Source organism: Pezoporus flaviventris, unplaced genomic scaffold (genome assembly GCF_033815535.1).
Source record: "Pezoporus flaviventris isolate CSIRO_AGI_PZ_B2104156 unplaced genomic scaffold, CSIRO_AGI_Pfla_v1 ptg000047l, whole genome shotgun sequence".
Lineage (NCBI taxonomy): Eukaryota > Metazoa > Chordata > Aves > Psittaciformes > Psittacidae > Pezoporus > Pezoporus flaviventris.
The window spans coordinates 16,131,401-16,143,513 of NW_026892595.1; the positions used below are offsets into that span (position 1 = coordinate 16,131,401).

At 42.7% G+C, this 12,113-nt stretch overlaps 1 protein-coding gene across 2 annotated transcripts; it reads right to left on the reverse strand.

Moving 5' to 3' along the window:
• Positions 1-1,136: 1,136 nt before the first annotated feature.
• Positions 1,137-11,946, reverse strand: LOC133276990 (lanosterol 14-alpha demethylase). 2 transcript variants are annotated; one of them, XM_061468458.1, is made up of 10 exons: positions 11,589-11,824; positions 10,771-10,869; positions 9,555-9,731; positions 5,953-6,079; positions 4,640-4,814; positions 4,206-4,325; positions 3,568-3,763; positions 2,896-2,991; positions 2,059-2,227; positions 1,137-1,384 (listed from the first exon to the last, which is right to left on the reverse strand). In XM_061468458.1, exons 1-10 carry the CDS (start codon positions 11,739-11,741, stop codon positions 1,206-1,208), a joined length of 1,491 nt encoding a protein of 496 aa, XP_061324442.1. In that variant the 5' UTR covers positions 11,742-11,824; the 3' UTR covers positions 1,137-1,205. The 2 variants fall into 2 exon arrangements, with proteins under 2 accessions (XP_061324442.1, XP_061324443.1); XM_061468459.1 differs by lacking the exon at positions 9,555-9,731 and having other exon boundaries at positions 11,589-11,946.
• Between the last annotated feature and the right edge of the window lie 167 nt (positions 11,947-12,113).

Here is a 12,113-nt window from a genome sequence, read left to right on the forward strand (position 1 = left end):
ACTCCCTTGCTCCCCCCGCAAAGCTTGCTCCTACCTGCGCTCCTCCTCCAGCTTTACTTTTCACAGCTTCCAAACTACTGCTGCTCATGAGAGGAGGGGACAGCTACAAGCCCTTGTTTCTGAAGACCTGGTCACACCTGACAGAACAGAAAGGGAATATCCTGCACTCCCTCAGTTGCTGTGATGGGTACAAACACAAGGTTTTACAACAGTTACACTTGAGCTTAGAAGAGGAAAGATGGGCAAAGCTGTTGCTGCTGTGAGAACTGATACGGGGGGAGGCTCTCTGCATGAATGACCTCATGAGACAGAAAGTTAGTTTATTACAAATTTAGTTACAGAAGTTTTTCAGAATTGACAGAACTGAGCACAGAAAACTTCCACGAGAGGTTTGGTTTTAGATTTCATTCAAAGTTACTGTGAGCCAGAGCTCACGACCATTCATCTTGGCCACTCTTGACCCAAACGCCATATAACAATCCTGTGTGAGTCAGCGCAAAGGGGGACAAGATTCAGCTATTTCACTTCATTTGTGTCCATTTTATACACAGCCGTGTTATTTACAAAATTAATGTTGTTTGTATCGTCACACTGTTACTTTCACACACACTTACATCAAGCTTCCAAGAATCACTACTGTCAGAAGTACTTCTTAGAAAATCTTTTGTTGCATTTTACAACTGCTTCCAGTTAAGCCATTTAAATTGTTTATTCTCAGAAAAGACTTTTCTCTGAACAGTCTGCAGTCTCCCTACTGCTCAGCTGGACAGTAATATCCTTTTAAATGATCAGCATCCATCCCACTGTGGTGCTTGTTTTCTGACAGATTTCCTGTAGTTGGATGCAGAGGTAGGGTATGCAGGCTCACCCCCTGTTATGTGGGGAAAGTAATCATTATCTTCAGCTGTCTCCAGAAAAAAGAGTTCATGTATTTCTTCACCTCAGAGAGCTGGCATGCACCTTAAAAGTGTTACACCAATAGAAAAGACACTTTTCCTTTAAAAACACAACAAGAAATTTGTAGAACACGCAGTTATACAGCAGCATTCAATGGTGTGGGCAAACAAGAAACGCAAAGACTTTGCACATGGTAGATTATGGTTGTTTCCCTAAGAGCAGTTTCCATTTGCCTCTCATTCTGTCACAATTTTAGTCAAGTCTGTTAGTTTACACAATTTAAATAAGTAGGGCTTTAGCTGCAGAATTTACGGTGACCTCCTTTTATACCTGATAATGGGGTTATTAGGAGTATGTATCATTGTTGTGTAATTTATAGTTGGAAAATAGCCATTGACGAGATCAAATTCATACAAGCGAAGCAAAGTAGACCAAATAGTCTTAATCTGAACATAAGCAAAGTTTTCTCCGATGCAGCGGTGACGGCCTGCAAGGGAAGCCATGAAAAGCAGTTAGAATACTTGGTTATTACGTCACCTGACAACAAGCTGGCTTTAAAGGTTTTATGCAGACAGTAATTGCTGCTTTCCAAACATGATGCTGCATGTACACCATTATGGAGCTCCATTAAAGTGTTGTTGGTTTTATAAGCTGTCACTGCAAAAACGAGACTTGAGTTAATTAGCAATGTGAATGAGACTATGCTGTTCTGTCCTCACCTGAAGCGTTAAATTTCTGTATCGCCAAAGGAGCTTTTGCAACACTGAGAAAAGATACCAGCTATAACCCTACTGTGGTGATGTCTGCAAACTGTTTTGGCAGCTGTAATTAAATGCAGACTTTTCCCTGCCTTAAACTGACTTTATAGTACCAGGCTTTTACCTTGACTTGAAAAGACTCGAGTCAAATTTCACACATGCTAACCTGAAGATTTGTTTTGACTGCTACTCTGAGTGACATACACAGCTATTACTAATGCAAAACTATCATCGGCTTCATGCCTTTAACAGCACTTCCACAGCAAGAAAGCTTTCAGGCAGGCAGTGAAAGAACAAGTATCTATTCTCAAAGGCTGCAGCATGGGGTGGTGCCGTACGAGATGACCAGTGTGAGCCACTTCCAGGGCCAGCCCTCAGGAAGGCAGCGCCTGTTCTTACTCACCAGCGCCAAATGGAACGTATGCAAACTTCTCTCCAGCGGCTGGGTTATCTTGGAGATACCGGTCAGGCTTGAAGTCTAGGGCATCTCTCCAGGAGTCCCTGAGTCTGTGGTTAACAGTGGGAGATACACAGACCTGATGGCCAGGGGGAATATTATATCCAGCAACAGTCTACAAGAGAAGAAACAAGATTCAACACGTCACAAAATTTCTCCATTTTTCTTTTTAAAGTGCTGCCTGAAGTGCTGCATCATGAGGCTTCAATTTCAGGAGAGGTTTTGGCTAAGCTCATTTAAAATTAATGTGGCCTAAAACTTTCCTGTTTTACTTGTACAGGGCACAGTGCTCAAGTAGCTACAGGAAGCTTTCAGCTGCTTTAACAAGGTCACAATGCTACAGAAAGGGTTTTCTAAAAAAATGAATAAGCTTACCATGTATTGAAAGCATTTGCCATGAGGGGGCCATTCATTTAAAAAATTACTTGACATTCTATCTATCTTGTACAAACAGCAAGATTTCTTTCGGATTTACCTAGCTTGTATTAAGTGCAAGCCAAATTTTTTTAAGATAACTATTAAAAATACATGGCAAACACAAGATGTCTTTAAGTGGTAGAACCAATCTAAGCCTGAGTGAGACCAACAGCTACACTTAAGTTGCTTTCTTCAGCCAGCTCCAGCTACAGGCCCACTGATGCAGCCCAGGCTGCCACTAACTTTTGTCCCTGCCAGTAAACACTGCTCCTTTGTGTTCTCCTCCTGTCAGAGGGGACACCCCTCACCTGGCCTTTGCCCACCCTACTGCAGGGAAGTGAAGCTCGCCCCAATGCCTGTACCTACCTGGGGAGTCCTGGCCATCCTCATCATGGTCATTATAGGAGGTCTAAGCCTTAACGTTTCTTTTAGACAGCGATCCAGCAAACTGAGATCCTTGAGCTGAAAATACAGAGAAAATCATGTATCAGGACAGACAAGTTTATGCAATGCAAACAAAATGGTATTTTATACCATTTAAAAACAAAAGAGTAAGCAGCTCATATTTGCACTTCATTAGCTACCCTTATCATTTCTTTTTTCCCCATTTGATTCAATTAAGAAGGGAAAAATCTCTGACCAGTGCCATGGAATATGACTAGTTTCTTACTAATTTGTCTCAGGAGTGTTTTCTGATGCCTAATTAAAGAACAAGGCCACACTGCATCCCTTTCCTCACTGGGAATATGAAGATCCTCCTCTACAGAACAGTCATTTCTTAAATAGACATCATAGAAACCGTAATTTCCTTAGTCAACAGTGGTTAAAAAAAAAATAGTGGCAACCTAAAATTTGCTTTGGGAGGAGACAGAGGAGATAAATTGCCACATAGATAGATAGTGTTATCACAGAATGACTGCACCACATCATGATTCTAACACAAAACATGTGACTATATTTGGGTTTGGTTTGTTTTTTTTTTAAATAATCATCTAAAAGCATAAAAATACCCAGTAGGAATAATGTTAACACACAAACCTGGTCATAAGTTAATGGTGGCAGATCATCCCCACAGACTGCTTTTTGTTCTGCATAGCACTGCTCTTGTATGGATTTGTCTCTGGCTATGAAGAAGCCAAGCCAGGCGCTGGTGGTGGAGGATGTGTGCTGCCCCGCCAGGAGCAGCCCGATGAGCATCCCAGCAATTTCATCATCTGTCAGAGGACGCCCATCCCTGGGTTGAGGGGTGTTACATTAGAGCTTCATCTATCAGGTTTCCAGTTACAGAACCACTTACAATTTATTCTACTGCTTTTCTCCTCCTTCTCTTTCGTTGTCTACCCTAAATGGAGCAGTGAAAGATCCAGGGATAGGAAGAAAGGTGAACAGAGGGAGAGAGACTCTCTAGGAGCGTGGAAGAAGATCATGACCCAACAGCCAGCAAAGAGAAAGGAAGCCACCTTGTGAACACTGATGAAAATCTCAGAACTCTGAATACCCATTTACTACGGTGTTTAAGTTGTTTCTGAGAATACAGCTAGGACCAATTGCTGGCAACTAAAGCAGCTCGGAACATGAGGGAATATTTCTTACTCTTTGGAAGATCATTTTAACTGAAAAGATCAAAGCTAAAGTAAAACATCTATAAATGACAAGTCTTCAAACCCTTGGCTTACTTGTACGAAGCATCTAGTAGAGTTTGGAGCATGTCATCCTCCTTTTCCTCAGACTTTCGACGTTTCTGGATAACCTTGTAGAAAATATTTTTTATTTCTCTGTGTGCTCGGTCTCGACGCCTGCAATTCAAACCACTTCTATTAGCAACTTCATACAAAATAACACACAAAATCATGGAATGGTTTGGGTTGGAAGGGACCTTAAAGATCATCTAGTTCCAGCCCCCCTGCCAGGAGCAGGGATGCATTCCACTAGACCAGGTTGCTCAAAATGCCTATAAGGAGTTATTGGGATGTCCTAGAATAGCTTATAAACAAGAAACTGGGGGTGGGGTGGGGGGATGGAAGGGGAACAGGAAAGTGAACAGAGGAATCAAAACAACAAAGAGGTTTAGATAAAATGATTAAGTTGCTTCATGTGTCCTTTCTGGTACCTGAAGCTTGGCAGAGGAAGCCAACCTGGCAGAAGCCAGGCAGCATGAGTAAAACCCCCATCCAGGTCGGCATACAGCTGAGCCACCTTCTCATTCAGCAAGCCTCTTATTTCTTTCCCGTGTAAGCAGTGACTTGCTGTCAAAATGATAAGTTCTGAAAGGGCTTCAAACAGGTCTGAAGGAAGATTTGAAAAAATGTTACTGAAGATGCATTTCTGGCAAGATGTTATGTTCTATGTATTTATTTTGTGGAAAATAAGTACCTGGACACAGACAAACAGTTTTAAATAGCGTTGTAGATTGTTTTACTAGGAGAATGAAGAAACATCTGATTTTAAATCTCTGTGTGTCTATCAGGTCTCTCTTGAAGCAACTTGTTACTTAGAAAAAGTTGTTGAAATCTATGATCTAAGTTGTTCCTTTTTAGAAATTTTTCTAGGAGAGCTAATAATCCTTCCAAAGCAAGCCATGCAGCGCAAGCTCAAACCTTAAGCAGAAATCATCAACCTTGAAATTCAAATCCATGGGAAACCAGTTAGTTTTGCTGCCCCCTGAAATATTTTTATACAGTAGTATTGATACTTTATAAAATCACAGATTCTATTAACTATTACACGTAAATTACATACTTACAAAATAAATATTAACCATAGTACAATATGTAAGTATTCCATCTATTTCCAAAAGAAAGATTGCATGTGTAACTATAAATATATAGTTACAAATATTTATTATATATATAAAGATATATTTATGTTTAAATAACTTACACTTCTGACACTGCTATGCCACTGCAGGCTTGCAACTATGGTAATGGGCTATGTCTAGCAGGTGTGTTGTGAAAGACAGGTGGGAAATGAAAGAGGAATTCCACTGAGATCACTAACAACCCTATCAGCTTTGAGAATCCGGCTTTTCAGTGCAGAAGATCCTTGAGCTGAGACCTCTGACGAGCTCTTAGAAGCAAGAGCAGTATTTTTTCCAAGGGACTAAGGGGTTATGCTGAGCCCACTCGTATCATTCAAAATAAGCCTGATTCAGCCAGGCAACAGGTACGCTCTTTGAGGTGACTAAGAAATCTAAACATAGTCCTTCACTCCTGTCAATGATCTTCTGAGCAGCTTTATTCTCCAATAGCCTTAACTTTGATTAAACAAAATCTGCATTTTGCATTTCTTCTTATGTTTGTACAATTTTACCTATGTCATTCTTCATTTCTATAATATTACAGAAAATCATTTACAAAAACATACTGTATTTGCCTTAACATCTTCCCAGAAAATCAGAGGAAAAATGCATCTGATTTTACTTACTTTTTTCTCCACTCTCTCCCCACGCTCTGAAATACTCTCTTGTTTCTTCTTCAATCACCGATACATGCTGTTTAAACTGGGCAATGTTTAGGCCAGTTTTGAGCATCTTCTTCTGTTCCAAAAATATCTATAGGAACCAAGACATAAAAATTAATCGGTACAAAGATCATCAGAATGTAATTAACAACTTATTATCATTTGTACTGTAAGAACATACAGAAGTAAAAAGAGATTATGATTAGGACTGCAGGCTACAACGGATACTCAAATTTAATTAATAGGTAATATTCTGGTTTCCACCACCTTTGCTTTTTAAGCAAGTTAGCAACATCCAAGTGAAACACTAGCTCGAGGGAGCTGCAATTCTCTTTTGCAATACCAAAGCAAAAAACAGTTTTAGTACCATTGTTAAACCTAATCCCTGAAGATACAAGAAGCATTAAGGACTAAAACACAGAATTCACTCTAGATCTTTAGATACATAATCAATCACGAACATAATCAGGTCTGTCCTTGCAAAGTCTGGATTCAGCCTGTGATCCTCGTGATGTGGCCTCCTTGCTTTCTCCCCCCTGGAGCGTGTGCATTCTCTCATGGAGCAATTAATACCTTACCTCTGGTCTAGAGGTGCACCTTTCCTTTATGAGGCCCTCTGATTTCACTGCCCAGAAAGTCAGACAAAGAAACAGGAAGCAAACTGCTTCCTAGGAAAATGGTGAGCTTCATGTCTTTCTTACCTCTTCCTTTTTTAATTTGTATAGACTCATAGCTAACAAACCTACTGGTATAAAGCCCTTTATTGTATGAGAACCATTCACTGGATTGACAAAATGTTGAAAATTATTCAACCCATTTTTAAACCCAAATTACAAATGAGACCGTCTGTCCTATAATTCTGCACCATACCTTGAGTAATATACGAACAATTGTCTCTCCACCAAGGGCTCTGGATGTCGTATGAAGTTTTTCACAAACCAAAAAGGTACAAAAAGAAAGGTTACTTCCTGGAAACTTCTGTTTTCAGAATGTAGTGGGGACTCCAACAGTCTATCAGATCATACACATGCCACAGAGCAGAGAGACAAGCACATTTTCCCTTGCAACATGCTAGCCGATCTCCAGCTCAATGAGACAGGAATGGCACACAGGAGTGAACACAAGCTTCTGCCGTTTCAGCTCCTCATGACACAATACCGTCTGTATACAGACTTGGAGGGAGGAGACAGACAATGAACTTGTGTTGACATATAGACTATGCATATTAACAAGCAATTATCAGAATTACTGGTAAATAAATTCTTCCTTTTAAAGAGTAAGGGGCAATTCTTCTAAAAACATGACTGAAAGTTACTATTATACTGAAGAGAGAGAGGCTTAGCAGCTTGAGCAGAAAGAAAGGAGCCTGAAAAGTTCTGGATGACCCATCAATGGCAAAACACCAAAAAAAGTTTAAATGGCTCTCTAAATGCCTTCCCCTACTAAAATGTTTTTGTTTCAGTAGATGTCTGAAATGAAATCGTGGTGGTAGCGCTATGCAAGAAAACAGCTCACCCCTAACAGGTCTTCTGGCCAAACTGGACATAGCACCTCTCTAGCTTCACAGAGAGAAACCTACAACTAGAGCTAACCAGTCTATGTCAATAGCAAAGCCCCTGCAACTCCTAGCTGTGGGAAAAGATTAAAAGGATGAAGTCCTCCTAGTGTCAAACGTATGATTTACGTAGATGTATCGACAGACACCCAAGACTTGCTGAGTAATATGAAAAGATTAATATTTTGACTACAACAGAACTCAAAAACATTCTAGGGAAAAAACTAGGGTAACTATAAAAAGAGCAGTACACGGTGGACCACTGAGGTAGGTCCTAAAGAGCATAGTTGTGAGAAATGCCCATTTCCAAGGAGCTGATAGAACGTTCTATAAAACTCCTGAAAGAAGAAATTAGATCCCATCAAAGAAGTAGCTCTTGAATGAAGACAGACATTCAAATCATCTGTACACTGCAGTGTACAGTAGAAGGCAAAACACCTGTAAGAACTGGATGAACTTTCACAGGATAAAGGACAAATCAGCACCTTTCAGTTTCAAGCAGGCATCCCACAACAGTCAGAGGCCAAAGAACAAGCACAACACAGTGAAAACCTGGCTAACTCTGCAGTCTGCGTCTGATTCATAGACACTTTTCTGAAACTAGTCTAGACCAGAGAAGAACTGAAAACTGTATTGCAGAGTCATGTACCCTCTACACTCTAGCACCTCCAAAACGCATCCACAACTCCCTCCCTTTTTGAGGAAGACCTCTTACTGGCAGAACTAGTAAGCACAAGTCTGCTAGAATGGCCTCACTAATGGAAGAGGTCTCCCAGGACATAAGAAACAATCTCCTGCTTGTTATTCAGGCTGCAGTCCTGCTGGCTTCATTCACAAAGTGATGAGAAGAGCTCCTCAAGACCATCAAGTGCAAAAAAACCCTCCACCCAAACAACCACTCCTCCCTCCAAACTTTATGACACCATCTATCTATGATTTAACACTTTCTAACAAAGCAGGAGACAACTAAGCTCTTTTTTACTAATTTACAAAGTGGCAAATTTTTAGTAGTCAGTTTTATATGAGATTTTCAAAAGAACAGGGTAAGAGGGGCTGGAACTAGATGATCTTAAGGTCCTTTCCAACCATTCCATGATCCTACAGGAACAACATACAGATTTTGTGGATCACTGCAAAATGCAAGTGTGGAGGAGAAGAGACTAGTGATTACTGGTCCACAGGCACATAATTAAGAAGGCAACAATCACTGCATGAGGGAATGAAGAGGCATGCTAAAGAGGAAAAGTATCAACGGCCACAGAAACTTATTACCAGTCAACTTACTGGCATTCATACGAACAAAATCAAGTCGAACTGAAAATCCAAACATAAAGCATGTCACTATGGTGTTTCTGCCACCAGACTGCTCTGCTGTACAACAGGCTGCTGATGTCAGCATACACCAAACCCAGAGTCCCAGTGGAGCAAGTCTGTCCACAGAAAGTTAGTTTCTGCAGCTTAGGAGTCTGTCATGGCAGACAGCATGCACAAACGAGAAAGCAGCCAATGCTGCACTTGGAAACAGCCACTGTGCTTCCAGACCCATGCAGCCTGTATTATGCAAGCACCCACAGAATGATTTCTGTCTAAGCAAGACAAATCTTGTGGTGCAAACAGTCAAATTAATACTCCTGCATCTAGACCTGGCATGGCAGAAACGAAAAATTATCACTCTTACAAGCCTCTCAGAAGGAAGATCTGAAATTGCTTGTAAGGGAAAAGCAGGTGCAGTCAGTCGCATAATGTAAGGGAAGGAAAGAGACTCGCCTACTAGTTTTAAATCTATGGTGGGATTAGATAGTTTCAAGAACATAGCATCTAGACTGACAAATGGCCAGGTGACAAAGCAAGCAACCTAAACATGTTCAGTCTTGGTTATCGACCTGAGATCATTTACCAACTGCAATATGCCGCAACTGCATACAAACACCCAACTCCACCTCACAGAGCAAACAGCTCAGGGCTGCCTACTCAGAATGTAAATTAAGCTACTTTTATTTAAAATACATACCACATTAGGGACATCATAAGCAACGCCCTTGCCAAAAACTGGCGTGGTTAACCGAGAGTACACATCCTCTGCATTCAAATCTTCATTTTTACTGTTGAAGAGTAGAGCAGCAGCATCACTACCCAGTAAATATGTGAATGTCTTGCCAACCATAGTGAAACTGAACACGGGTCCATACTAAGACAGAAAAACAAACAAACAAACAAACAAAGTTTATTTTAAATAAGAACATTACAAATCACTAAATTGGTGTCTCTTTATGTACAGGATTCCATAAATCACTTTCTCTCCTTAAAAGTATCCAGCGATTGAAAAAGATGGAAATATCTTAAATCACATTTAAGTTCTGTTCTCAACATACTTACTAGTAATACCTAATGTTGTAACAAACACGGAAGATCTTGCACATTTTAAAACCATTTAGCTTAAAAAAATACAAGTAAAATATCAGTTAAAGTACAAAAACCAGGAGGGATATTACAGCACATACAGCCTTTGGTAATTCACAAACACTGTTACAAAAAATCCTGAATTTGGAATTATGCATAGGAAATTAAGAGCAAGATTTTCAAGTGTAAAGGCCATGTCCAGCAGATCCTCATATACTAAATTTGCCTCTCTAAGCTAAGCAAGCTAAGATTTAAGCTTATGACTCTAAAATATTTTAAGACAATGTGAAACAGATCAAGAAATCTTATTTCAATGGAATGGTCTACTTCCTTAGTCCAGTCTTTTTGGGCCGTCATAGTATAAAACCTATTGAAGTTTTATAGGCCAGCCTGCTTAACATTGGAGAGGCCTTAAAACTCATCAAATTGCCTACACAGTTGGTCAGCTGCATTCCAGCCTGGTCTCAGATTAGTTAAAGAGTGAGATTTAAAGCTCCCAGGTAAGGCAAGAAACCATGTCATGAAAATAGCTTTTTAATTAACTTATGATTCAGCATTATCCAAACACAGAGATGTACTTTTTTTTTGAATCTGAATCACAAAAGGGATGTCACAAAATACTATTTTTCTAACAACAGTGTACATAAAAAGATCTGTAGAAACCGGAGCCTATGGTGCATTCATTGTGCACATTGTGCAACACGTCCCTATTCCATATTCAAGGTGGTAAATGAGAATTAACCACTTTTAAACAGGCTCCTGATGCAGAACTGGACAGATAACAAACGTTTTAGCAGATGATCAGCTGATCATGGGGGGGAATGTACCTTGTCATAAGCATTCTCCAAAAATTCAATGGGACTTTTCCCAAATGCGATTGCATGTCCAAGGAAAGGGATGCTTGACGAAATATACGGTGGGTATTTCTGAGAAAGAAAAATAAAAATAATTATTGATTTTTCTTCAGAGAGCAATAAAATCGTGTCCCTTTACGTAAAAACCCAGCACAGAGGAGGCTTTATCCGTGTTTTGTTTAAACACTTCTCTGAAAAGGCCAACTTCGGACAACTGATTATTTTTTGAAATAGAGTAAGAGTGGGCCACATTGAAAAGCAGTAGGGGTTAAAATAAAACCAATACGATGGTTTCTCTTGCCAACCTGCCTCAGAAAGGCAAGCACAAAGATGGTGCAATGGGAAAGAAGGCAATCAGAAACAGAAGCGTTGACGATTTGTTAAACAGTCCCCAAAGGCACGAACTTCAGCCTAGCGATGAGTTTCACACACGCGTGGGAGCCTTCGTGCAAGCTGCTCTGACGAAAGAGTCCAGGGCACGGCCGCTGCCTCTACCAGACACGAGCTCCAGACGCACGCTCCGTGCGGTACCAACATGCGGGGCGGCAGGACACGCCAGCGCCACGCTCCCTCAGAACCCGCGCCTGGGGCGGCTGCTGCGAACGCTCCCCCTCGCCAGAGCCCGATCCCACCGCCCGGCTCCCTCCTCTCCACAAGGGCTCTCCTCAGGTGAGAACCACTGCTCCCCCCGTCCGTCTGTCCCTCCTCACCCTCTCCCTTGCGCTCGCCCCACGGCGCCCACCCCTCAGTGGGGTCCGGGCCCCCGCCTCTTCCCGACCTGAGGCGCCTACCTTGTGCTCGGAGCCGACGTGCCGCCGGTAGCTCAGCTGGAACAGGTAGCCGAGGCTCAGCACGAAGGCGGAGGCGGCCAGCACCAGGGACAGGGCGTTGCCGACCGCCACCCGCTCCAGCAAGGACCCGCCGACCTCCATCAAGCTCAGCATCGCCTCAGCACCCCGCACCCGGCACCGGGCTGCGGGCACCCGCGCGACTGAACCTGCCCCACGCGCGCCGCGGGGCGGGGCGGTGCCTGCGGCAGCCACGCCCCCTCCGCGCTGGGCTGATCTCTGCCCATGTGACGATGCCCGGCGCCGGAGCCAACCGGCGGCCGCGCTCCGCGGGGTGACGGCATCTGCCGGGCAGCGAGGGTCGCCATTGGGCGGGCGGGGGGCGGGGAAGCGGGGTCGCGGGCGGTGGTTGGCCCCACGCAGTGACGCCGCGCGGGGGCTGCCGCGGGCGAGGCAGCACCGCCCCGGGACCGGGCGCTGGGGCGCGGCCGCTGTGAGGGAGGGCAGGGCTGGGCCGGGCCGCGCCTG

Coding starts and splice junctions, on each gene's coding strand:
- LOC133276990 (XM_061468458.1), bottom strand. CDS start 11,741: ATGCTGAGCTTGATGGAGGTCGGCGGGTCCTTGCTGGAGCGGGTGGCG. Junction 6,080..9,554: donor CTTATGATGTCCCTAATGTG/GTATGTATTTTA, acceptor TGGTTCCTATAG/ATATTTTTGGAACAGAAGAA. Junction 4,815..5,952: donor GGGAGAGAGTGGAGAAAAAA/GTAAGTAAAATC, acceptor ATCTTCCTTCAG/ACCTGTTTGAAGCCCTTTCA.